This window comes from Coffea eugenioides, chromosome 1 (assembly GCF_003713205.1).
Source record: "Coffea eugenioides isolate CCC68of chromosome 1, Ceug_1.0, whole genome shotgun sequence".
NCBI lineage: Eukaryota > Viridiplantae > Streptophyta > Magnoliopsida > Gentianales > Rubiaceae > Coffea > Coffea eugenioides.
This window is the reverse complement of record NC_040035.1, coordinates 29,438,485-29,463,680: the sequence shown is the minus strand read 5'-3', so window position 1 is coordinate 29,463,680 and position 25,196 is coordinate 29,438,485. Positions and strand designations below refer to the sequence as shown.

At 34.0% G+C, this 25,196-nt stretch overlaps 1 protein-coding gene across 1 annotated transcript; it reads right to left on the bottom strand.

Moving 5' to 3' along the window:
- Positions 1-4,163: 4,163 nt before the first annotated feature.
- Positions 4,164-15,044, bottom strand: LOC113762411 (transcription factor TGA2.2-like). The gene is made up of 9 exons (XM_027305860.1): positions 14,711-15,044; positions 12,849-13,020; positions 12,630-12,695; positions 12,486-12,545; positions 11,356-11,433; positions 11,216-11,267; positions 10,228-10,499; positions 7,234-7,482; positions 4,164-4,680 (listed from the first exon to the last, which is right to left on the bottom strand). The coding sequence occupies exons 2-9, from the start codon at positions 12,912-12,914 to the stop codon at positions 4,534-4,536; spliced, it is 990 nt and encodes a 329-aa protein (XP_027161661.1). The 5' UTR covers positions 12,915-13,020; positions 14,711-15,044; the 3' UTR covers positions 4,164-4,533.
- Between the last annotated feature and the right edge of the window lie 10,152 nt (positions 15,045-25,196).

Sequence of the window (25,196 nt, the reverse complement as noted above, 5' to 3'; positions counted from 1 at the left end):
AATGCAACTTGTATCAGCTCCACTATCTATTAGAGTTACAAATGTTTCTTTGAAATCTTCTACTGTAATAGTTACTAAAGCGAACCATTTTTGAAATGTTATTCTTTCAATAGTATTTAAATATTGATTTTCTTCTACTGTCTTTCCTGATATTGATATTTCTTCTGTTTTGGAATTAGAAGTTGAAGGCTGATTATTTATTAATTTCAATTTTGATTCTATCTCTAAATCTTTTAATTTTAATTCTATTATTTCTTGTTGTAATTGTTTTACTTGTATTTTAAGATTATTAATTTCTGTTTGAAGGTCTTTAGTAGTTTCTTTCTTCATTATATTTGTATTAGGATATTTGTCTATTAATTTTGATATACTAAAAGGTTCTATTATTTTTGGCATTTTATCTTCTTGAATAATTAAACTTTTTAGTCTTTCTAAATATTCTTTTTTAGCTATTGGATCATCAATTTTTTCTATTATATCTAATAAAAATTCTTTGTCTTCCTTTTTAGTTATTACATTTAAATATTTTGGAGTACAATTGCAATTTTCTTCACTATCAGAACTAGAAATATCATTGTAATAATCATCTTCTGTACTTTGTTCTTTTTCATTTATTAGTAAGTTTATTAATCATTTAAAATATTCACAAAGTATGAATCATTTAAAATTGAACCTCTTGAGGATATTGACAAAATGTATTGCAGGTTCAATGACTTGATCAAAGATCTCGAGGTGTTGGGCAAAGAGTATACCTTGGGAGAGAAGAACAGGAAAATTCTCAATGCATTGGGCAAAGAATGAGAAAATAAAGTGACTGCAATAGAGGAGGCTAAGGATTTAAATTCTGTGCCTATTGAATCTCTCATTAACTCACTAACCTCTTATGAGTTGAAACTGAAATCTAAAGTGCAGGAGGAAGAGGATGCTAGAGCAAAGAGAAATATTGCTCTAAAGACTACTCAAAGTGAAGATGATCCAGCCCACTTGGATGATGAAGACTCGGATGGTGATGATAATGATCTTGCTCTCATCACAAGAGGTTTCAAGAGAATCTTGAATAAAAGGAAGTTTAGAAAGGGAGGACCTAGCAATCAATTTCAAAATTATTCATCAAATGCAAGGAACAAAGGAAAACAAGAATTCAACAAGAAGCTAGTGGATAAATACTATGAATGTGGACAGCCTGGACACTATGCAAACGAATGCCCCATGAAGAAAATAAAAGATGGGAAAGCTGATCGAAAGCCAAGATTCAACAACTTCCAGATTACTTGGAATGAATGCAACTCTGAAGGGGAAGTTGAAGAAGAGGAAGAATCAGCTCAAATGGCCTTCATGGCTATTGGAGATAATGAGGTAACTTCCATACACTCTCAATCTGAAAGTGATGATGAAGAAGATGATGATCTTGAATCCTTTGTTGAAAAACTGCATAATGCCTTGAAGGAATCTTATGATAGAAACAAGGGGTTAAAACAGAAAATTGGTTTTTTGCTTCGAGATAATGCAAATCTTTTTCAACAAAATAAAAAGTTGAAAGCTGAAAATGATTACTTCAAAAAGAGTGAGACTGCTTTACATTTTGAACTTGATAGAAAAACAAAACTGTGTGATTTGTTCAAAAAGGAACAAGGTGATTTGAAAAGAAGAATGGATGGTCTAAATGAGTTGCTTAAACACAAGAAACAAGTCTGTTTTCAAAAGAATAGGTTGAATTCTAATTCCAACGAATTTGCTATCCATAGGAGAAGACAAGTAAGTTTTATTAAACCTGTTCATGTAGATAACTCTTTGGTTATGTGTAATTTTTGTTGTCAAAAAGGTCACATGAAAAGTGATTGTTATGTGAGAAAGAATATGAGAAGAGGCATGAAATGCATGTGGATAGTTAGACATGTTGCTAACTTTAACAAATAGGAGATTTTGTTAATCATTGAAGTGATTCTTGTTCACAATATTTTTTTTGATATTTCCGATACTTTGATCTGTGTTTTCGCTGATGTTTTTGAATACTACTGAATTTGTATGGTGTCAAAAAGGGAGAGAAAAGAACTATTCTAATCTAACGATGATTTGCTAATCTCTCTGTGATATGTTGGTATGTTGGTATTGCTGAATTCTGGTATCATTTCTCTATTTTGTTTTGAATATTGGATTCTCTGTTATTATTGTTGGATTATGGTTGTTGGGTATTACTCTCATCTTATGATGACAAAAAGGGGGAGAAATGGATGCTATGTGTTAGGGGGAGTTATTCTGAAATGTTGCAATGAGTGAGGGGGAGTCTATGCTCATATGCTCAATCTTTTTCCTTCCTTCCATCCATTGTTTTGTCATCATCAAAAAGGGGGAGAATGTTGATCTTGATCCCTATCTTTTGATGTTTACAAAACAAATGGATGATACTAATATTTCTTCAAGATATACTTTCAGTTTTGAAGTTGTTTGATTCCATGAACAAGTGCAATTGAAAGGGGACTAAGTATGCTGAAACTGTCGGACGCTCAAATAGTCAGGATCGGACATCCGAAAGGATGAAGAACATCAAGAAGGAAACTCTGTCGGACGCTCGTAAGGAAGCATCGGACGTCCTGAAGGATCGGACGCATGCTTCGGACGCACATCAATCTCATCGGACGTCCTAAAAATTCCACGAAGATTTGATAACTCTCTGGACGACGTTCGGACACAGAAGCTCGGACGATAAAATACCATCGGACGTCCGAACGACAACTTGGCTAATTTTCGGACGATGGGATCGGACGGTGATTAATCTGTCGGACGTCCGACGTCCCCAACGGCTAGTTGACTATTCAGCTACTTTCTATCCGTTGGATGCTTTAATGAGGCACTTTCTTGGTCCTATATAAATAGTGGTTGGTCAGATACTTCAGATAACTTTGGCACACTGAAGATACAAAAGATCTAGAGAGATTTTAGTGAGAAAATACTCCAAAAAGAATATTTGTAGTCTTAGTGGTGTGAGGTTCATTGTAAACTTTTCATTTGTGAGTGAATTTTTCATGAGTGTAGCTCTGTGAGGGTTGTCCTGAGAGATAGTAAAACGTCCTGGCTTGACCGAGTGCTGCTTGGGGCAAGGAGGAGGTGAACCTTCCTTTGTACACAAGAGTGATTGTAATTCATCAACTTGAAGTAGCTTGTTTCAATTAATCTACAAGCTCAAGAGGAGTTGGGTAGTTAATTGGTTTGCAATCATTTCCTTTTATTTATTTACTGTTACATTTGTGATCTTTCCATTGTTTATGTTTGTCTCATTGGTTGTTTTTGGGCCTTACAATTATTTAATAATCAGTTATAACAATAAATCTTTGGTTATAATATGATATTTTTCATAGTACTATATTTGGTATATAAATTCTTTTTAAGATAGAGAAGAAAGTGCTATTTTGTTTCTTTTAAAATTTATGGACTATTTTTTTAACAAAAATTTATGGACTGATTTAGTAGTGAAACTATCATAATTTGGTAATGATTTTGAACTATTTGTTTTTAATCATTGTTGACTTATCCTTGATTTTGATACCAAAACAAAAAGAGCTACAAAAAAATTAGAGGATACTAAAAATTATCAAAAAAATATTACTAGTTTAATGTTTAATTTGAATAGATAGTAGGGACAATATTGATAATTCTTCTATACTTGTAATGAAATATAAGAAAAATGATTAAGAAAGAAAATGGTAAAAAAATTATAAAATCCATTCTTAGCATAAACATGACAACAAAAGAGTTTTATTAAAAATATTAAGGTTAGTATTATCATTTTAAATGGACAAGGGAGGTAAGTGTAATTTTTAAAACCTTAGCGAAGCCAAGTGAAATTATTAGAAACCTCAGGGGAGGTTTCTCAAATTATCCCAATAGAATAAGGGAACATTTTCTTTCACATGGGAAACTTCGTAGGAGAGATGGGGATCTCCGCTACCTTTCTTTCACAACTTTCACTTCTTTCCTATCAACTAGGCCTGAAAGAGAGCGATTATAAACCATCATTTCAGGCAATTTCAAAGGGGCAGACTAAACTTTGTAAAGATTTTAAAAGCATATAATCTGAAAGAATCAGCCGCAATTGCTCAAATTATGCCAAAACGAACAATGACCAAGTACCCTGCAGTCCAGACAGAAAATGAGCATGCATAGAATACCAAGAAGGAGAATGCAATGCAAAAGTGCCAGTTAGTCTTAATGGCAATACTCAATTGAAGTCAGCACTCTGGCACAGTACCCAGATAGATTACAGTTACCCTTTGACTAACCTTGATTACATAACTGATATGCTACAGACTCTAAAACTTCACTGACCATGTTAACTTTACCCAATGGAAAAGGAAAAATTTTTCAAACTCATTCTTACAAGCTTGTAGAGATGAATAGCTAGCTCCCTTCCAGAGTTTTTGACAAAAAAAAGGAAATAATCCAATATATGCACCAGGGAGAATCTTGATAGACATAAATCACTAGGAAAGATCTACTCTGCTTTCAAATCAGTACCAGAAAGTGAGATTGTAGATCTTACTCTCTCGGGCGAGCAAGCCACAGGGAACTAAGTGCTCGCAGCCGAGAAAAATAGTCACTGATTGCAAGTAGAGCCCGAGCAGATTGCCGAGTTGTCAATATCCGATGCATTTGCTGCAACGTCTGCTGCCGCAAATTGTCAGCCTGAGATTTAAAAGGTGCATACATAAATTCACCAGCATAGAAAACAAAACTCACAAATAGAATCTCGACACGATCCAATTGCTTCCACATTGTTCTTAAGAAGAACAAGTAAACTATGACACTCAAAGAAGGCAGTAGTAACAAGAAACAAGCAATATCAAATCCCAATTAATACATCACATTAACATCCATAAAAATTGTTACACTTATGCAGACCTTACATATTTCCAATCCAACAAAACTCGTCTATAATTCAATTTAACACCTTGTCGAATTTCCCTAATAAATTTCCCCATTTCTTCAATTGCAATGACCTCTCTCCTATTAAGTTTTTTGTAAGTTACACAAGGTTTTGCGACGTGAAAAGATTTAGTTCTTTTCAATCGATAAAAAAAAAAAGAAGAAATTTTCACAATTACTGCAATCCAGAAGATCAAGGGATGTCATTTACTGTCAAAATCTGCAATACTAGGTCCATCTGATAAAGATTCAGTTACCGATGGAAGAACAGGGCTATTGAATCACCAGAGGTCACTGTTGTGCAAAAGCACTTGGAGCAGTTCTGGTCATAGATAGCTAGTGTAGCCAGGAAGTAGGAAGCATTCTTTGAATGGGTGCAACAACAGGAACCACGGTAGATCAGACAAAATCTAAGGCCAATCATGTATTTTAGAGTAGAGATTATGATGACTGCCAGTGCCTATCTCCCACAGTTTTTTTTTTTGGGGAGGGGGAGGGGTGCGTGTTGTGGTGGTGGGGCAAGTGACTAGCATTTTTTGGTGACTGGGCATGATATGGTGAAATTTGTCACCTCAAAGTAATCAGTAATTACAATAAAAGCAGTAGAGATCATCAAGACTGTTCTGGGCATTCGATGGAGACCTCTAAAGAACAACTTCGCTCATTTATTGCAGCTTTGCTTGTTTCAACAGAACTAAATTACAAGAAGTACAATTAAATAAAAGACATCGGACATCCACATGATTTACAATAATCTATTCGTGCCACCTAAAAACCTATTGGAAAGTGAGGTTTATTCCATTTGTTTATACCATTTGGCTCTCTGAACTATGCTATCCTGTCAATTCAGAACACCCCCCCCCCCCCCTTTTTCCTCCAAAAACACTCTTCTCAATTTTGCCCTCTGTGTATGAAAATTGCTTCAATTGAACCAATCCTTCCAACTAAAACATAGCAAGGGTTTAAGAGCCTAATAACAGAAAAAACACAGGTCAAAATGTCAAGAAAAAAAAAACCCATAGCAGTCGTAGCAACTCCTCCATCATTGCAAAAATCGCTACTAAACTCTATGACTTTCATGCTAAACTATTTCTCAGTCAATAAAAGAAACTGCTAATCCATCAAAAATGAAAAGTGCTAGACCACCTCTAGATTCAAGATACAAATTGATGCTACCCGAAGCTTCCTAATGTCTTCAGGGCACCAAAGCCACTTAAATCCTACGAATATGAACTAGACAAAGTAAATGACCACAAGGTAATTCAAAAAATGGAAGGACATGTTTGCAGTTGGCTTTTGAGTAGACGTGGTTCAATGAAGAACTTTATCAGAGGGAGAGGCAGGTCTCAGGTGCAATTTCAGAGGGGGCCAGATTTTGGGCGGTGTAAAACAGTGCACGAAAAGACTGAAGTTGGAGGTAGCTTGGAGAAAGTGGTGGATGGGAGGTTGCCATGCAGATACAGGCTGCCAATTTGGGGGGAGGAGCAGGGTGAACACCAAGAAAGAAGAAGAAATAGGAGGGGTAAGAGAACAGAAAAAACAAGTGTGGAAATACCTAAATCACACTCCCATTTTCATGAGTATGCATTCGCCCTTTGTTGGATGGGTCAATAATAATTTTCTGGAAGCAGTTGCACAGAGGGACTTTATTAAAGCAAAAAGTCCATCCTGAGGGCTAAAATGAGCTAACAAATAAAAGTTTCTCATATGCCAAAGCACACAAGAAACGATAAAGTGGTACAATTTAATACAAGTGTAAGTTGATACTGTAAACTATTGCACGAATCTATAAATTAAACAAGAAAATGAAAATATGAAACATTCTAAGCATATTATTTGAAGAAACAAGTGAACAACGGACATGAATATTTATTCCACAAGACTAGAAGATAAAGAACCAGAAATTTAAGCAATCCATAAATAAAAGTACATAATAAAAATCAGGTTGAATATTGCAACATGACTCGTGAATTTGAAGAACTTAAAACAAGTTTATAACACTCAGCAGCTACAAGCCTTAGGTAATAAATATACATGTTCAGCTCCATAACTCTATGATGACTTCCACACTGTGCTTGGGGTTGAGGAAGGAATCTTTTAATATCATCTCGTTCCACATTTGACTTATGCTCGTTTAGCTGATTTGCTAAGTTATTAAACACAACTTTTACTTGTGCTATTGGCACTGTACTTATAGCTCTAACCACTCCATATATTTATTGCAAAATAAGGAGAATGCAAGTTAATCAAAACAAACGCTTAAGAGACGAACTGAATTCCATCAACATGTTTAAAATTTATTCAAAGACCAACCTGACGAATAAAGCCCTCGAGAGTTCCCAGCTTTCCCATGGCCATTGCCATTTGACCCATGTAATTAGCCACATTCCCCGTTGAACCACCTGAAGGTCCAAGAGAACCAGCCAGGGTCTCAGCCAATGATTGTTGTAATGCCTCCATTCCTTGTGACAATGCATCCTCTGCCTGCTGTGATGATTGTTGCAAGTTATTTATAGCCAATAGCTGTTGCTCTGTTAACGGCTCCAACTGATTTATAAGCAGCTGTAAACAGAATAGTCAATTTTTTAGCTAACGAATGATGCATGCACTCCAAGTGTCAAATCTTCATCCAATAAGGAAATGCAAAATGGAAATGGATCACATATACTTGGAATTCATGCACAACTTAGATCTCTACAGCTTCATAGCTACCAGACAGCTACCAATAAATGCAGTGGCTTCGTCCCAAGAAATACAAGAACAGTCAAAAGACACATATAATAACATTGAAGCATGGCAAGCACTCGAGCATCCACAGGATCATCAGAGCTATAATAAAATGCAAAGCAATTCTTTGGAGTTGCACCCAGTGAAGGAAAATAGAAAAAAAAAAAAAAAAAAAAGTTAAGTGTTGCTCTTTGTTGCTCATGTCTGCACTCAGTAGTGCCAATTTAACCATCAATTTACTCTCAAATGGATCTCTCTCTCTCAACACACACACACACATTTCTAGACTTGTGCATGTATCCAGTGGGAAAAATTCATACTAATTGCTGCACTCCATCTCTATGTAAAGCTAAGCTCACTCATACGTGTACATAAATTAAGACTTGGAAACCAAAATTTTTATAAGGATTGTATAAACTTTAACAGCTAACCAAGCTTAACAACCGAGGACGCCAAAAACGAAAAAATCAAATTCATCTTTGGCCCTGAAGTTCTAATATGACATAAAACAAAAGCTAGTGCAGCGAATCAATAACTGAACATAGGAAAATCCGACAACACTTGTTCTTATTGTCACAATCTGCACCACCATTTCATCAGCAGTTATGCCGCTGTTGCCTATTGCAATAAAACTCGTATGCATAAAACCAACCTTCTCGCAGCCCCTCCCTTCTCCTTTCTCCAAAAGGTGGACTACAAGAATGCAAATTACACAAGTCTCCCTTGAGTTGATAATATAAAAGATAAAAGTGTCAGGGTTTGACTAGTTACAATGATCTTGAATGTATGTCTACAACCAAACAAAGATTTTTAGTATGAAGATGATATGCTTGAATGCCCTGATATCCACCTTCCTATTGTAATGGTGTGTTAAGGGATTTTTTTTGGTTTTGGGGGGGGGGGGGGGGGGAGTGTGGGATGGGGTTGTGTGGAAGAGGGTGCATCTGTAATTTAGACTAAATTAAAATGGAGTCAGACAAATTTACCTGACAGGAAAGCAAAAACCAATGAGAACAGACAACATGACTCTTATCATAACTACCTGTTGTGATATGTTTGATAACAACTTGAATGTAGGAATTTGATATTCAACAAGTAATACTACTCTTTTGCAGTTTTGTCAGACAATCACAGCAGTTCATCACATGATATGAACATAATTTAGAGCATCCAATTATCCATCTCTGAAACGTTTTAAGACCAAAACTATTTCCTAATGATAAGTCTAAGATACGATGGAAAAAATAAGGATTAGCTATTGATTGTTCTCCACTTCCAATTTGCATGACAGTCAGCCAACCCATATAAATCCTGGGCTGAAACACAGCTGTTATCCAAAAGTAAAAATCTCTCGCCAAAAAAAAAAAGAAAAAAGCAGTTATCCAGATCACAAACTTCACAACATTATCTTTATTCTCTTAACCATGACATTGCAATGCCACCTTACTTCATTTTGTGCCCAACTCTTGTATCAGATAATGATTGTGATTAATTTTCTCAAGTGTATCACAAGCCCATGTCTTCCAAGACCATCCTCTGTGGACATGATACACCGTTATTGTTGACCCATCAGCTAATCATTAGTAAAAGCATCAGAGCACAAAAGAATTTTCCTGTGGGTCTAAATCTAAACCATTGTTAGATTGGAACCATGTTCTAACTAAAATGGATCGAAGGCCTCGTTAAGTTTGACAATCAACAGAGAGATAAAAACGACATCCATAAAAGAAACAGTCACAAAATTTTGATAAGAGGAAGTTAAAATAAAAGAGAATAAGGAAAGGACAGGAGGTGATGACAAATATTGGATATTTATACAGGCAATTTGCAAGATTTGCATGTTAATTTGAGGTCCATAATGTAAAACTACATCAATATTTACAAACCATGCCAAATCATGTACATAAACGCAGAAGAGGATATAGAATAAAAGATCATGTTAATGCCAAGCACATTACACTTCTGCAAAGTGATGGACATTAAAAGTTTATATCTTTTCAATTTGCAATGCACCTACATTCACAAAATCCCTTTCTGGAGGCAAAAGTTGTTTTTTCTGCTCAGAAGGATCTTATGATTACCAAAAGCCTTGAGTCGAGAACATTTGAAACACTGGTTCAAAGTTGATCCTAAGCTTACATCTCCTTTTGATCTATGGGTAACTAAGAGTTACCTAAATTTCCGTTTTTCCACTTTGTTCTTTTAATGAAGAATTACTTTCATATTTATAGTTTAGCATGAACAATAAAGATGCCAAATAATCCTATCTACCTTCTTTTTATCATTTTCATCAACAACTTAACATATCGATAGAGCATCAGTACCCACAGACTAAGAAAACAGCTATAGGGATCAGATCAACTGACGTAGCATGATTCCATGTAAGACTAAAATGCATGATGTTCCGGGGAGGTAAGTTGTCCCTATTGTGAAAACCACACATTGCACATGCATACAACAATTGTCGTGAGAAGAGAGAGAGAGAGATAGAGTGGAGTAGGAGGAGGAGCGCCTATTATTTACCCACCAATCCTCTGAAAAAGTTCTACCAAAAAAGTAAATCATGATGTATGACCTCACCTTAAGGAGTTCAGATGAACGAAATCCACCAAGCCAGAGGAAGCATCTTTCTGCAGGAGTTTTCCACATGCCTGATAAAATATGAAAGACATCAGCCTTAGCAGCATCCGCTTTTATCCTGAATATGTCATCATAATGTGCCAAGATGCCATCCACAATGATGCGGAGTTCACCATCACCAGCATGGGAATTGACAGCTCCTCTTAGCTCATTTATTCTACGGTTGTGCTCTTCCAGCCATCGAGCGTACTCTACATCAAATGCCAAGGCTCCTAAAGAATAGGGTTGTCAGTGCTTTCTTTTAACCAAATCTAGGTAAGAAGTAGATGCTCAGAACATGACAGTAGGATAAATGAACTTAAAATATCACAGCAAACTCGTACAATTAAGCTATAGTAGATTTCAATATATGTGAATACATATTTCATGCTGTGTTAACTTAATGCTAGATGAAAATGCCTAATTGGACAATACCATGAATACCACAGAATTAGCAATTTCATTTGTTTAACCCAATTCTCAACAAAATGTTGCTAATATTTGATTGGACCAAATTACTTATCAACATCTCTTCACATGTCAGCAAAGCTCAAAGAAGTTAGAGCCAATAGGCATTTCAGATGATTTGTAGGGCTGAAAACTGAATAAAATGGATGTAAAGCCTAAGTGTTTTCTACTTGGTTTGTGAGAATGAACCTTTTTTCCCCATGGAAGACGAACAGAGAGCACATGTATGTATTGCTAAAATCCTTTTTTATTTTTAAGAACTATTGCCACAAAACAACAAAACACCTTATACACTTTTTCAATATTTTTCCTGCAGCTCTCTCACACAGAAACCTTCACTACTGCAAAATTCATTTCTTCTAAAAAGACAATGTCTATCAGAGAGAAAGTATTCCAAGCATACCAACCACAAATACACAAACAATCATTGAAATGCTATGTTACAAGAGAATGAGTTCTGAATTGAAAGAGATAACCATACCATTCCCACTCATAGATTGAGATTGATCTCCCGAACTTGAAATAAATATCCCCTTCACGAAGAAAATAGATTTAGTTGAATCAAGAGTACACATAAAAGACAGAAGAAGAAAAAAAATCAAGAAGTAACCCAAGACAAACCTGCTGCCGAGCCCGTTGCAGCTCCTGCTCAAGTTGTGTCAACTTCATCCTGCTGCTCTCCAGTTGCTGAACATATGCCTAGATGACCAGAAAAGAAGATAATTTAGTGCACAACGAGTGAAAGAAAGCATGGTCATGGAACAACCATAAAAGAGGACAAACTAATGCACAAGGAGTAAAAGAAAAGTTGGTCAAGGAAACAAAAAGCCAGTAGCAATCACTACACCCATAATTAGATCACATATATAACCCCACATACCCCTTCATTTGGATAAGAACTTCACGAAATATGCAAGCGGATTATTTTAAACTCCTTTTGCTGGCAACTTTAAAGATGTGGTTTCAACCCTTCTTGCTGGAAAGATAAAGAAAATAATTTCAACTCCCTAAACTTTTCAAATCAGCATAAATGAAATTTAACTTTGACTTGAGAAAGTAAAACCTGAAGTTGGCAAATTAACTCCTGGAGAAAGGGGAATTTGTTGCATTGGGGGGTATGCAAACTAATCAAAAGTCCCAATTTATATGTGCCCCGAAAGATGTCAGGGAATAAGATGTCTAGTTTAGTGATTAAATATCCATATAAATTGTTGGAAATCATAAACCAACCCATTCCATTGACTTTGGAATAAAGCATACATGTTGAAGGAACAATTAGTCACGAAGAGAACATTTTTTTATCAACAAGTAGCACAAGTTCCTGTTTCAAACCAACAGATATGGATTGCTTTCCTATAGGGACATGTCTCTCGTGGATTTCATATGAATAATGTAAAAGAAAAAGTGCTACAGGAAAAATATCACAAGAGTTGAACCTTGCTTCATATTTACAATATCTTTCCTACCAAAAACTTTATGATACATACCATGATTTTATTTTCTGTGACAGAACCATAATTTCATGAGATGTCTCATGTTCATTTTCCAATATTAAAATGAAAGAAAGCAAATAGAGATTACTAATTTAGATGTTGAACCATTGTTCTGCCGAATAACACACCAGATACTAATACATAATCACATTGAACAGGGCAGTGCAAATTCAATTAAACATGCAAAAAAATTTAATAAGACGCTGTAGAAACAGGTCATGAGAACCAAATATATATAAAGGTAAAAAGAGAACCCACTTTTTTCCTTAAACGGCTCTTTCTTGCAGCTTCCCTATTTTGTGCAAGCCTACGAAGAGTCTGCGTATTTGAAACCCAAAGTCATGTGGTCAATATTTTGAACATAAAGTTTAACAAGAATATATTCAACTCAATGGTGACAACCTTTTGATCTCTAGACTTGTCACTCCCATCAGAAGCCACAACAGCCAGCCCTTGGTTATTGTGGAACTGTGTCCAGAATAAGCAAGTATTCATGTTAATAATTGGCTAAAGAAAACCCAAATATCCAACACTAAATGGCTCAGTGAAACTGTGGAATAATATGATCATACAACCACAATTCTAGTACAGGAATACAATTCAACAGGCAACGATCATTACCCTTGAGTTCTTATCTTCAGTGCTTGCATCAGTAGAACTATCAGTCCTGGGACTGACATCTGCCATCACAGACTCTGCTCTCAACTTCTTATACAACTATTCAGTTTGGACTAAAAGTCTGACTCCCTGTGACAGCAGGAAAGTAAAACCCACTTTCATTGAATTTGTCACTCTGCAAAGCAAGCATGGCAGTCATTCAATTATAATGCTTTTACAACAGATTGTTATAGAAGCAATGCTGAAGATATGAATCAAACTAACGGTTTAACTCATTTAACTCTTGGAGATTTTCTCAAGCATAAAACTGTATTAATTGTATTCAGTAGCCTTAACAGCTTCTAGTTATCCTCTGAAGATATATTTCACTGAATATCATCAAACAAATTGAAGAACTTTTAAATCATAATAATGCATTCATAAAGTGAGTTTATGGTTTACATGCTCTATACCTTTTCTTCAATAACAAAGCACTGATAGAAAGGAAAACCCAATAGGCCTGAACCCCTTACCCGATGAAATGGCATACAAAACTTTATTCCTGCTCTCTATTGAAGATGCTCAAGCCCTCTTACAATTGGCTATTGCCTACAGGTGGTTGCTAGTTAACTATTTTTCCCATCCATTTTAGGAGCTCTGCAGGCATCTACCAAGATGAATGTCTTTTGTTTAACAAGTTATTAGATGTTACTCAGCTAGAAAAGTAGTTCACAAACAGAACAACCCAATGACTGGATACTTATTAGATGCAAAAGCTAGATGTCCAACACTTTGTATACTCTGTACATATCAGATATGATAAGAAACAACATATTGCTAAAGCCAACAATTGACCCATGAATCGAAAGGATTTGGAGTATAAATTTGTACAAATTGCAGAACGGCATATGGAACTCCAATCAAAACACTGCTATTCAATCTTCTTCAATCGGATATTGAGCTCCAAGTAATCATCCATGTCAACGGTTATATTAAGTAAAACGGTGCAACAGTATTGACTACCATCTTTTCACACCTCTCCATTTAAATTTATCTTTCCTAGCTCCTTAAAATTCAGTATCCACCAGTTTAAAAACCAAACTACATACACATCTAAAGGACTTGCAGGATATATTTTGTACAAAATTCAAAAGGGTGTATAAAATTCCAACAAAAGCACTGCTACTCGATCTTCTTCAATCAGCTATTAAGCTCCAAGTATTCAAGAGTTACAGTACATAAATCTGCAAAACAGTTTCAACTACTACCCTTTCACCCTTTTCCATTTAAATCAGCCTTTCCTAACTCCTCAAATTCAACTAGAGGCAAAAAATTCAGCATCTTTCAAAGACCAGAGTCAATACAAATACAAAAGCATCTTATTTCCCAACACTGCAATCAGGTAACTGCTAACAGTTCTTAAGCCAATGCTGAACCAACAACTAGATCCCTTTACACATTCTGCCCCGTGAAGATCAAAGACTAAACTTATCAACAAACAAACAAACAAAACCTTTATTTCAAATATACATCTACCTACATAGCTTCTACTCAAAAAATAGATGAAGTATACATAAATTTAAACCCCAATTCAAGTTCTTAAACTCTATTACCACCCCAACATACACTGCTGTCTCATATGGGTTCTCATCAAACAAACAAATCAAACTGAAAAAACATACTTCATCACCACCACCATCACCAAAGGGGTAAAAAAAGGAGTAAAGTGCATTATATTTTTCTCTTTCTTTTTACTTCTTTTTGAATTTAAATCAAAACCCACTAGCATACAAACCCAATTAGCTCTCACAAATCACACAAACATCCAATCAAGCAAACAACCAACTGGGCATAAAAAACTAACCACAGAGGAAACAAAAACTTACCGCCAGAAGAAGTACTGAACCAGGAAAATCTATCAGAAGCCCAGAATTTTTGCCTTTTCTTTTATCAAAAGCCCACCCACCCAACTCAAATTCAGTACTCAAAACTAATTACTGCAGCAGCCACCACATCTCCTTCTTCCTCTTCTTTTGAAGTTCAGTAAAATCAGTGACTAAACTTCTGAAGCTTTTTTCCTTCTTTTTCCTTCTTTTTCCTCCTTCTTTTTTCCTCTGTTGCTGTGCTTTTCTTTTTATTCTTCCGGAAACGAAAGGCTAAAGAAAGCGAAACCCGGATTAGAAAATGGGGAGAAATGGAAAGAGGAAATGGGAAAATGGGCATATGACGTCGTCAACTTTGGAACAAAGTTCTTCTCTCTCTTCTCTCTTTTTCACTTGCCAATTTTGACTTTTTGTCTACATATTAATTACCTATTCAATGCCACTCTCTTTTTTCTTTCCTTTTTTTTTTCCTGTTTTATGTCAAGTGGAGTGTTGAATTAGACAAAAGTTCTGCCTAGGGTTCTAATGTTTTACCCAAATTTACCTCATGTTTCCGAAAAGAAAATATTTCAATTTTCCCAAAACAAAAGATGAAAAGAAAAGGAGAGGAAACAATTGTTTTAGGAAATTTGTGATAGGAACTAGCTTTTATGCTTAATTAAAAGTGAGAACGTAAGTTTGAATTATTTATTGTCATTTGTATATGTATTTTTTTAACTCTAAGATGTACATCTAAATGTGTAGGTTTTGTTTTAAATATAAGAAATTCTATTTTGACTTTAGAGTTGAAAATTTCGACAGCATCGATTAGGTTTAAATCATGTGTTCAATTTTTACTTTTTTTATACTATTACTTTTACCTCTGGTTTGATATGCAAGAATGTTTAGAATGGAAAGATCGTTCCACCAACAATATATTTCCATCCAGAATAGTAGGAAAAAAATTATTATTCCATGGTTTGGTAAATAAGCCAAAATTGAATGTTTATTCACTTTCAATATTTGGTTTAATTATATTTACATATCCAAATGGAATATACTAAATACAAATATGACTTAATTACCTTGGATTAGCTTATATTGCTTTATTTGTTCTACAATGGTATTTGTCTATTTACGTGATATTTTGATATTTTTAGTTTACAAATAAATTAGGACTCATATCAAAATTCTTCAATTGTTATATTTGATTCATTCTATTATATAGATTTTTAAGTTAACATTTTTCATTTAGTAGCAATGTAATTAGTAATATAAAATATAAATTACATGAAGTCAAACAATTATATCTTATTTTTAAACTATTTTCAATTTTGATATGTGATTCAAAAAAAATTCTAGCACAATTATTCAAAAGTCAAAGAATATAGTATTTTAAAACATTTGTTTCCTAGAATAAAAGAAAATTTATTTTTAATATAAGAAAAATTAATTATTATGAAAAATTACATTCAATATATTAATTGAACTTGCAAATAGCCGAAGATACAGTGATATAGTATAAAGATTTATAAGGATAAATTTGAAATCCTATTATTTAGGTGTTCTAGGATGAAGATGAAAAGAGTTTTTCTTAAATTTTTTATTACGATTTTAGGAAAAAGTTAGAATAAGCATTCCAGAGAAGTTATTCCTACTTAAATGAACTATACCAAACACTAGAATGAAATAGATAAGTTGGAAAGGTTTTTTCCTTTTCAACCCATTCCATCATGACAAACAAGAGGTTATATTTATTAGTAGATGGAAAGATTAAAATGGACTTAATTCCTAAACTCACTATTTTTGTATGGGAACTTGAGGTGTTTAAAGTTATGTAGATTTCAGTATTTTTCAAGTAAAACAGTAAAAAAAAATGGAGTATACAAGTTATAAGTGAAGTGTATATTTAATAGATTTATATTCTATCTAGGAATTTAAGATTCCAAATGATACTTTTAGAGTTGGAAGCATAATTTGCATTTGCGACATCTAGAGAGGCTTATTATTCAATGAAAATGTTGGTGATGAGGAATCCACTTTATTCTGACTTGATGCTTGGCACCCTTAGGAAGATTGATAGAATGTTTTACCTCTAGAGTGATAACTAATCTTGGTAATGGTTTTTTTCACAATAGTATAGTATTATAGTAGATGGAAATTGGCTTGAACATGTGGAAGAATTATATCTTATGAGGTTAAAAGATAATTGTTGTCACTCCCTCTTCTTTTCTTCCTAAACAACATGTATGGAGGATCCAAATAAATGAGGTATCTCATAGTTTTTTACTTTTTAAAAGAATTTTTTGCATAATTTCAGGGTTTTAGGACCTACACTCAGTTGGTGCCAATTTCTCGTGTAGAAAAAGAATTCCAAGATTTTTCTTTTGCATTAAAGTTAGCTTGAGAGGGAAGATTGATTACATGCTAACCGAAAAAAGGGTCTTATCTAGAATGATAGCTGTTTTTCTTATCAATCTATTGAAGAATCGATAAACATCTTGTTGGAATAGTTCTTTCTTACTACTCTTTGGAAGCAAGTGCTAAACTTAAATTTAATTCATAAGGGGGACTTACTATGGAGTGTTGAGTTACCATGGCTTAGTATGCACTGTACCTATAAAGACCCTAAAATCCTTAATTCTCTTGTTTTGATAATTAACAAAATAAATGATCAAATGGACTCATGGTGGAATAATATGATAGAATAAACTCAAGGGAATAGGAATGCATAGATAAGGGGGAAAAAAGAAAAAAAAAAACGAGCCAAAAGTGACATTTGACCTTTGGACATAGAGGATCAAATGAACTCTATTGGTTCAGCCGTTTGAAGCAAAGATAGAGAGTTTGGCATACTTATTCAGATGCAAGTCCGAACAGCCTAAAGGTTAGTTTTTAATAACCATAATTTTAACTATTAGGAACATGTTTTGTGTAGGGAATTATATAGGTAAATGCACTAGAAATCTAGAACTTTTTATTCCTTCATATACATCATCTTTGATTAAATCCATGTGACTGTGATGTAGCTTAAGAAGACTACCTCAAAATTTGTAGAAAATCTTCTTAAACAATGTAGTTTGGTTGTGTGTGAAGCAATGTTTTAAAAATCGGACCGTTAATTGAACCGGTGAAGTGAAAGGGTCGAGGTTCAACCGATTGGACCGGTTCAACCCCGGTTCAATGAATTTTTTAAAAAATAATTTATATAAATATATATATGCACAAAATAAGACATGTAATGGACTAATTTAATACTTTGTATGATGAAAAGTTTACTATTTTTTAATAACTTGGATTTTTAAAAATAAATTTTTTAAATTATAAGTTAAAACAATAAATTTCATCTCAATTTCAATTATATCTAAATCCAACCCAAAAATATCACAATATTTTGAAATTATACAAAATTCACGTCAATGAGAATTTAGACATTGTGAACTTAAATTTTAATTTACGTTTTGGGATTTAGAAATTGCAATTTAAAAAAGGAAGTTTGGAGTTCGAAGAAAGTCAAGAGAATCGAAAATAGAAATGTAAACTTGATAAGAAAGAAAAAATGAGATAAAAGTGAGTGGTTGTAGCGTTAAATAATTTGGGTTAAAGAAAAATAATTCTTTTTTAACTTTTTTCAATTTAATGGACAAAAACAAAATTAAAAGATGGAAGAAAATATCAATAAATTAAAAATAAAGAGGTTTGATTAAAAAGAGTGTGATAAAAGAAAAGAGAATAGAGAGAGAGAGAGAGATAGAGAGAGAGAGAGTTGAAGATTAAAAAGAAAGAGCCATGAGAGGATGAGATTTTGTAAGAAAAATGGAAAAAAGAAATATGAGTGTTTGTTTTATATAAATAAGTTATCAAAAAAAATTAATAAGATGTGATGGTACAACGGTTGATACATTGGTCTTCTATTACAAAGGTCTTGAGTTCGAATCTTGATAGTTGCATTCTGCAAAACTTTAAAAAAAAAAAAAAGGGAAAGTTGAAAATCGGAAAACCGCCGGTTCACGGTTCAACCGGGTTTTGACCGGTTTTCTGGCAAAGTCAACAATGGCATAGAACTGGACTTCAAAAGATATCTCTATGCAGATTAATTAGTGAATTTGACCATCTTATCAAACACCCATATACTATCTTAAATGTTATATATCATAGTAGATGAGGCATACTACTTCTTCTATAGGAAGAGAGATAGTATATGTGCTAGTCTATTTGTATAAACAATGTTCTATATTGTTAATACTATGGTTAGAGATATTTAAGAACAAACCATATAGATAATTGAATGAATTTCACCATCATAATTATTATGATTTCATAGATTAGGTTTATTTTAAAGACTTTATCATTCAAATGTAAATACATCAGTAATCAAAATGATAAACATGTTTATTATAACATGAAAAATCAAGATACATATGAAAAACTCTAAAATTTAATTGGCATTAGAGCATATATACTATCAGTTTAGGACATCTATAGAAGGCCAAAACTTTAATATCAAGCCATAATGAGTAAAGAAATATGTCCAAGAGCTTACAAGTCATTTCTATTCATCTAGATTGAGCTTTCATTTAATTATCCATCCTTTAAGAGCTTATCTTTGTAAATTCACACCATTGAGGGTGTAATTGAACTATCATTTGCATCATCCACACTATTAGAGTGTTGGTTCTTCTTGTACTATAGACCAATTGTATGTTTGTATGAGATTACTGATTGAGGAGAAGTAAAATCTTTAGACAAAGTGATCCTCACTTGTACTACATTGAGGTATTACTTTTGAGTGAGTGTAAAACTCTTAGCACAATAAGCGTTACTGAATTCAAAGAGAAAAGTTGACTTGCAAACTTATTAGGTTGTTACCTCAATGATTGGAAGAGGTTAATAGTAGAGAAATACTGAAATTTGGATGAAACTCTAAAGTGAATGTAGGCACCAAGAATAGTGGCCAAACTACTATAAATTGATTGTGTTTGCTTTTCTCTTTCCTACTCTCTTTATATTTTATTGTGACTCATTCTTTAGTTTATTTATCATTCTTGAATTTTAATTCTTCCTATTTATTGAATTTCTTATAAAACTTAATTGGTTTAACTAGATTGTTCTAGGGCCAACAATTTCAAACTCTTAATCGGGAAAGTACATAAAGTATGCTTTGCCACTTTTGTTTCTCATTTTTAGAGGGGGGGGGGTAGCAACTAATTATGTTAAGGGTATATTTGCCTTTTGTTATAGTATAGTAGCAAATCATTACTAATGTCAAAAATATTATTGTTTCATAGAGAGAGGTGATAAGATATAAAGTTAATTGGGAGTTGAGTTCAGTTTGGCATTTTAATAAAAAAAATATTTTATTGCATATAGTTTTCTTGTGCCTATGTATTTGAGTTTTAATTTTTATTTTTTATTTTGCTAAGTGCTAAATAGGTAGCTAGTTAATTGATTCTTTGCTAGGTGCTATGTAGATAACTAGTTAATTGACTCACTATTCATTGTTTTGCTATGCTTTTGATATGCATCTCTTTGGTATATATTTGTAATTCTTATTAATGAATGTTACTCTACCTAAATAAAACACAACTTAAATCTACCTTGTATGTAAGAAGTTAGCCAGGTTACTGTATTAGCTCTTTTGGCTGCCACGTCGCTCCCCCATAATTCAATAGACCTTTTTTTCTTTTTTTCCCTTCCTTTTTGGAGCTTTGCCAACTTTATTTCGTTTTGTCTTTTTTTTTTTTTTACATTTTTAGCCGGTCTTTTTGCCTACAATTAAAAACCCCACTTTTCTTCTACTTCCTTACTCGTTGCCTTTTAATCACTCTCCTTAGTTTTTCCTGCCATTCCATTTTTTCCTTATCTCCATGTTTCTCTCTTCCCTTTCTTAGCATTTTATGATTTTGTCTAATTTCTCATGTTTCTTTCCTCTTATTATGATTTCTCTCTAAATTTAATTTTTTCAATTTTACTTATATGGAATTTCTAATTTTGCTTACAAAACAAAAGATTAATGATCAAAATTTATAAGTAATGTCAGGTTCTAATATCAGATTCTTCGACACTGTCTGCCCAACTCTCGCCAGAACCACTAAGCCAAAATTCACATTTACCACACCAAAATGTGCAATTTAACTTTGAATAATCAATCCATACTATATACAATAGAGTCTCTAATGATTCAACTTAAAGTACAAGCCAGAGTATCCAAACTTATACAAATACAAGTGAGGTTTACTAATACAGAGGAACTTAACAAAAACAAATTATAACTAGCTCAACACTTTCCTCAAAATTCACGCTCCCAAAACTTTGCCCCCTGTAAGGAAAACAAAGGTAACGAAGTGAGCTTTCGCCCAATGAGGTACCAAAAGGGTCCCACAATTACAATTTTAATCGATCACATATAAGCATCAAATAAAGATATAAGTAAACACCACTCCTTAGACAAAGGAGTTCAAGTAAAAGGATACAAATGAGTCTCAAGAGTGAAGTTCCCCGTTGCATTAACTTGATTCAAACCCGTTGACACTCTGTCAATGTTTAAAGAAGCAAAATTATGACTGTAGATCCCCACTTTACACCAATTTCCGTCTATCGAACATACCCAAACACCAAACAAAAACAGTGGTGGTAATACTCGAGTATACTAGATATCAGAAATATTCATTGAATCAGTAACAGTTTCCTCATGGTTCGTCAGTCTACCTCAACCAAGCTCTTACTGGCTCGATTCGATTGACTACCAATGAGGTTTGAACTCAAATTTCACAGTAAGGTCGTTGGATATTAGCCTCTAAACGACATCAATTCATGCACAAGTAACAGATCCAAATTACACAGTTAACCAGTCAGATAGTCAAGGGAATCGAGTGTGATAAAGTACACCCTCATCCCATCCAAGATGAACTAAAATCACAGTCATTCAAGTCATAAATTTCAAGCATAAGTAAATCGATTAAGTAACAAGTCATGCAAGTGATACACTCACTAATTCAAGCAAAAATAGCGTCAAAAGTTTCCTCCTGGATTACGCCCTTGATCACCGACAAGCCCTAAGATCAACAAGGTAAAATAATTATGGTCCCTACATCCAATGCCAAGTGAAAGGAATTCACAATTTAGGCTCGACTATGAGTCGTATGCCTATCCAAGTTAAATTTCCAAAATCCAACATACACGGATAGATTTAGAGTGCAAATCAAGAAAAAATCCAAATATACGTTAGGGTAAAAACTCAAGTAAGGTTTTGGAGTGAATGAGAGCATTTTGGATTCAAGAAAACATGAATAACCAACAAGTTTCTTATGCTTCATGGCTGAAAATTTTCCAGCGGCAAAATAGTGAAAGAAACAGGATGTTTCACCACTTTATACTTATGATATTCACTCCAATTCAACATACACTTGTTGTTCAAGGTTTTAGCAAGTGAAGTCAACAAGATTATTCCAAAAGTTCGAAAACTAAAGACTTTGAAGCTAAAGGGCAGTAAAATACAAATCTACCATTCCTACCAGAATTTTTTTCCAGCCATGACACAAGCAAAATCCTTGGGTTTTCACCTTCCAACCTTCATGGTTTTCACTCAAATTCACCCACAAAAGTCCCAACCAATGTTTGGAACAAGTTTTGGTCAAAACCAATTTTGAAAAGGTTGAAAAAACAACAAGATAACAGGCTGCACTATCACTCAACCAATAAGCACCACTTCAGCCAGCAATTTGGAAGAAAATTCCAATGAAAACCCTTCCATTTCAACCAAAATGCAACACATAAGTAAAGTTTAAAGGTTCACTAAGCATATTAGGCAAGTACATCACCAAATCAGCCCACAATCAAAGGTAGTAAGCTGCCCCAAAATTTGGACAGCGTAACCCCTGTTTTGTCCTATATTTCCTCTCCAAACTCAACACAAAATTTCATGGCCAAACCATCCAAATCAAGACCACAAATGATAGGCTATACAAGCTACTAATTTCAAACGATAAAGTCACCAAAAATAGACAAGCATTCAACTCACATGTCTCCACATCAAAGCTGGCCATCAAGCAAAAATTCAACTCTACAAGTTGGAATTTCCATAAGCAAGCTAATAAAATATGTACAAGCTGGAAAAATCACATGGCATGGCTAAAAATTCATAGTAAATCTAATATTAACATATTAACATTGATTTTCCTCAACTAAAGTTGAAAATTTTGATTCCCTACACTAATCATGAATTTTTTCACATAATAACCCATAATCAAGTCTTAAATCTCCTCACAAGCAAGATAAAAGAAATCTAATAGGTTGTAGGCATGATTATCTTAAAATCCTATGAAGAGAGGCTGCCAAGACCTTGTTCCTCCTAAATCTTTCCACCAAATCCCTTAGTCTTCCTTAGATATCACCTTTTATGGAGTAGTTTACAAGATTAATGGTTAAAGTCAAGATTCAAGCAAGAAATTTGAGGTTGAAGATGAAGTTTTCTTTCTTGTTTTTTCTCTCAATGGTTCAGCCACAAGAAGGAGAAGAATGAAGGATTTTTGCTTCAAAATTTCAAGATAAAACCAAGAATAGTTTTGGTTAAAGGACTAACTAGATGGCCGACAAGTGTCGGCTTAGGGTTTGAAACTTGATCTTTTTTTTTTTTTTTGTCTTTCCTTTGTCTTCAAGATCTTATCTAAATTGGTTTCCTCTAGTTCATTTTTAACACTTCTAGTCACACAAACTTTCTTAAATAATTACCCGTTTTGTCCACTAAATTTATTACGCAACTTACTAGTGGGTCCCGCTTCTATAATGCGCTATGAACTTAACATGAACTAACTTATACAAGAAAAATAATTTAAAAACTTGACTCACTTATAAAAATATCTAAGAAATTAAGGTAATAAAGTAAAGTAAAGAAAATGTATTCGAAGAAATAAAATAAAATAATATAAAATAAGGAAATTTTTCGGGTTCTCACACTCTCTCCCCCTTAAAAAATTTCGTCCTCGAAATTTCTCACCTTGATTAACAAACAGTTCAGCGTATTTCTTTTGCATTTCCTCCTCCACTTCCTAGGTTGTCTCTTCTACCCCATGATTTCTCCACAAGATCTTCACCAAGGGAATTTGCTTGTTTCTCAGTTTCTTAACCTTTCGGTTGAGCAACTGCACGGGTTTCTCCTCATAGGTGAGAGACTCAACTATTTCAATTTCTTCTAGTTGTAAGATGTGAGTCAGATCAGGATAAGACTTCTTTAGCATTGAGACATGGAAGACGTCATGAATCTTGGACAGACTCGGTAGTAGTTCGAGTCGATATGCTACTTTTTCAACTCGTTGGAGAATTTTGAAAGGTCCTACAATTTTTGGTTGAAACTTCTTTCCTTTACCCGCCGTGACACTTCGCAATGGAGTAATCTTAAGAAATACAAGATCTCCAATTTCGAATTCCAAATCCTTTCTTCGATTGTCCGGGTAACTTTTTTGTCGACTTTGAATTGTTTGAAGTTTCTGACGTATTAGTTTGACCTTTTCATGTGTATTCTCCATCCATGGCACTGTTGTTGGATCTAAATTTCTTTTTTTCCTCACTTCATCCCAATAAATCGATGATTGGCACTTTCTTCCGTAGAGAGTCTCGTATGGAGCCATTTGAATAGATGAATGGTAGCTGTTATTATAGGCAAACTCCACTAACGTCATATGTTGGCCCCAACTACCTCCAAAATCCAAAATACACGTCCTTAATATATCCTCGAGGGTTTGAATGGTTCTTTCCGATTGTCCATCGGTCTGAGCGTGGTATGTAGTACTAAAGTTTAGTTTGGTCCCTAAGGGTTCTTACAACTATTGCCAAAATCGAAATACCAATCGGGGATCTCTGTATGAAACTATACTCACTAGGATTTCATGCAATTTCACAATTTCATCCATATACAACTGAGCCAATTTTTTCATAGAATACTTCATGTTCACGGGTAAGAAGTGGACCGATTTGGTTAACCAGTCGATGATTACCCAAACACCATCATGACCTCTCGGTGTCCGTGACAAATCTGAGACAAAGTCCATTGTGACATTTTTTCACTTTCATTCGGGTATTTCGAGAGGTTGTAACAAATCAGAGGATTTTTTATGTTCGATTTTAACTTATTGGCAGACGAGACAAGTTTGAACATATTAAGTAATTTTCTTCTTCATGTTATCCCACCAGTATAACCTCCTTAATTCCTGATACATCTTACTGCTATCAGGATGGATCGTATATTTGGATCGATGAGTTTCTTCCAAAATTTTTTTTTTCAATATTTCATTATTTGGCACCACTACTTGGTTCCGATATCCCAAAATTTCCTCGGGACTCAAATTAAAATCAGACAATTTTCCTTTTTACATCTTTTTCATCTATTTCTGTACCACCGAATCTTTTTTCTGAGCTTTTTTTATTCGATTTAGTAAAGTGAATTTCACCGTAATAGTTCCAAAAATAACTTTTTGGCGTTCTAGGTGAGGATTTCCAGTCACTAACTTTTCCT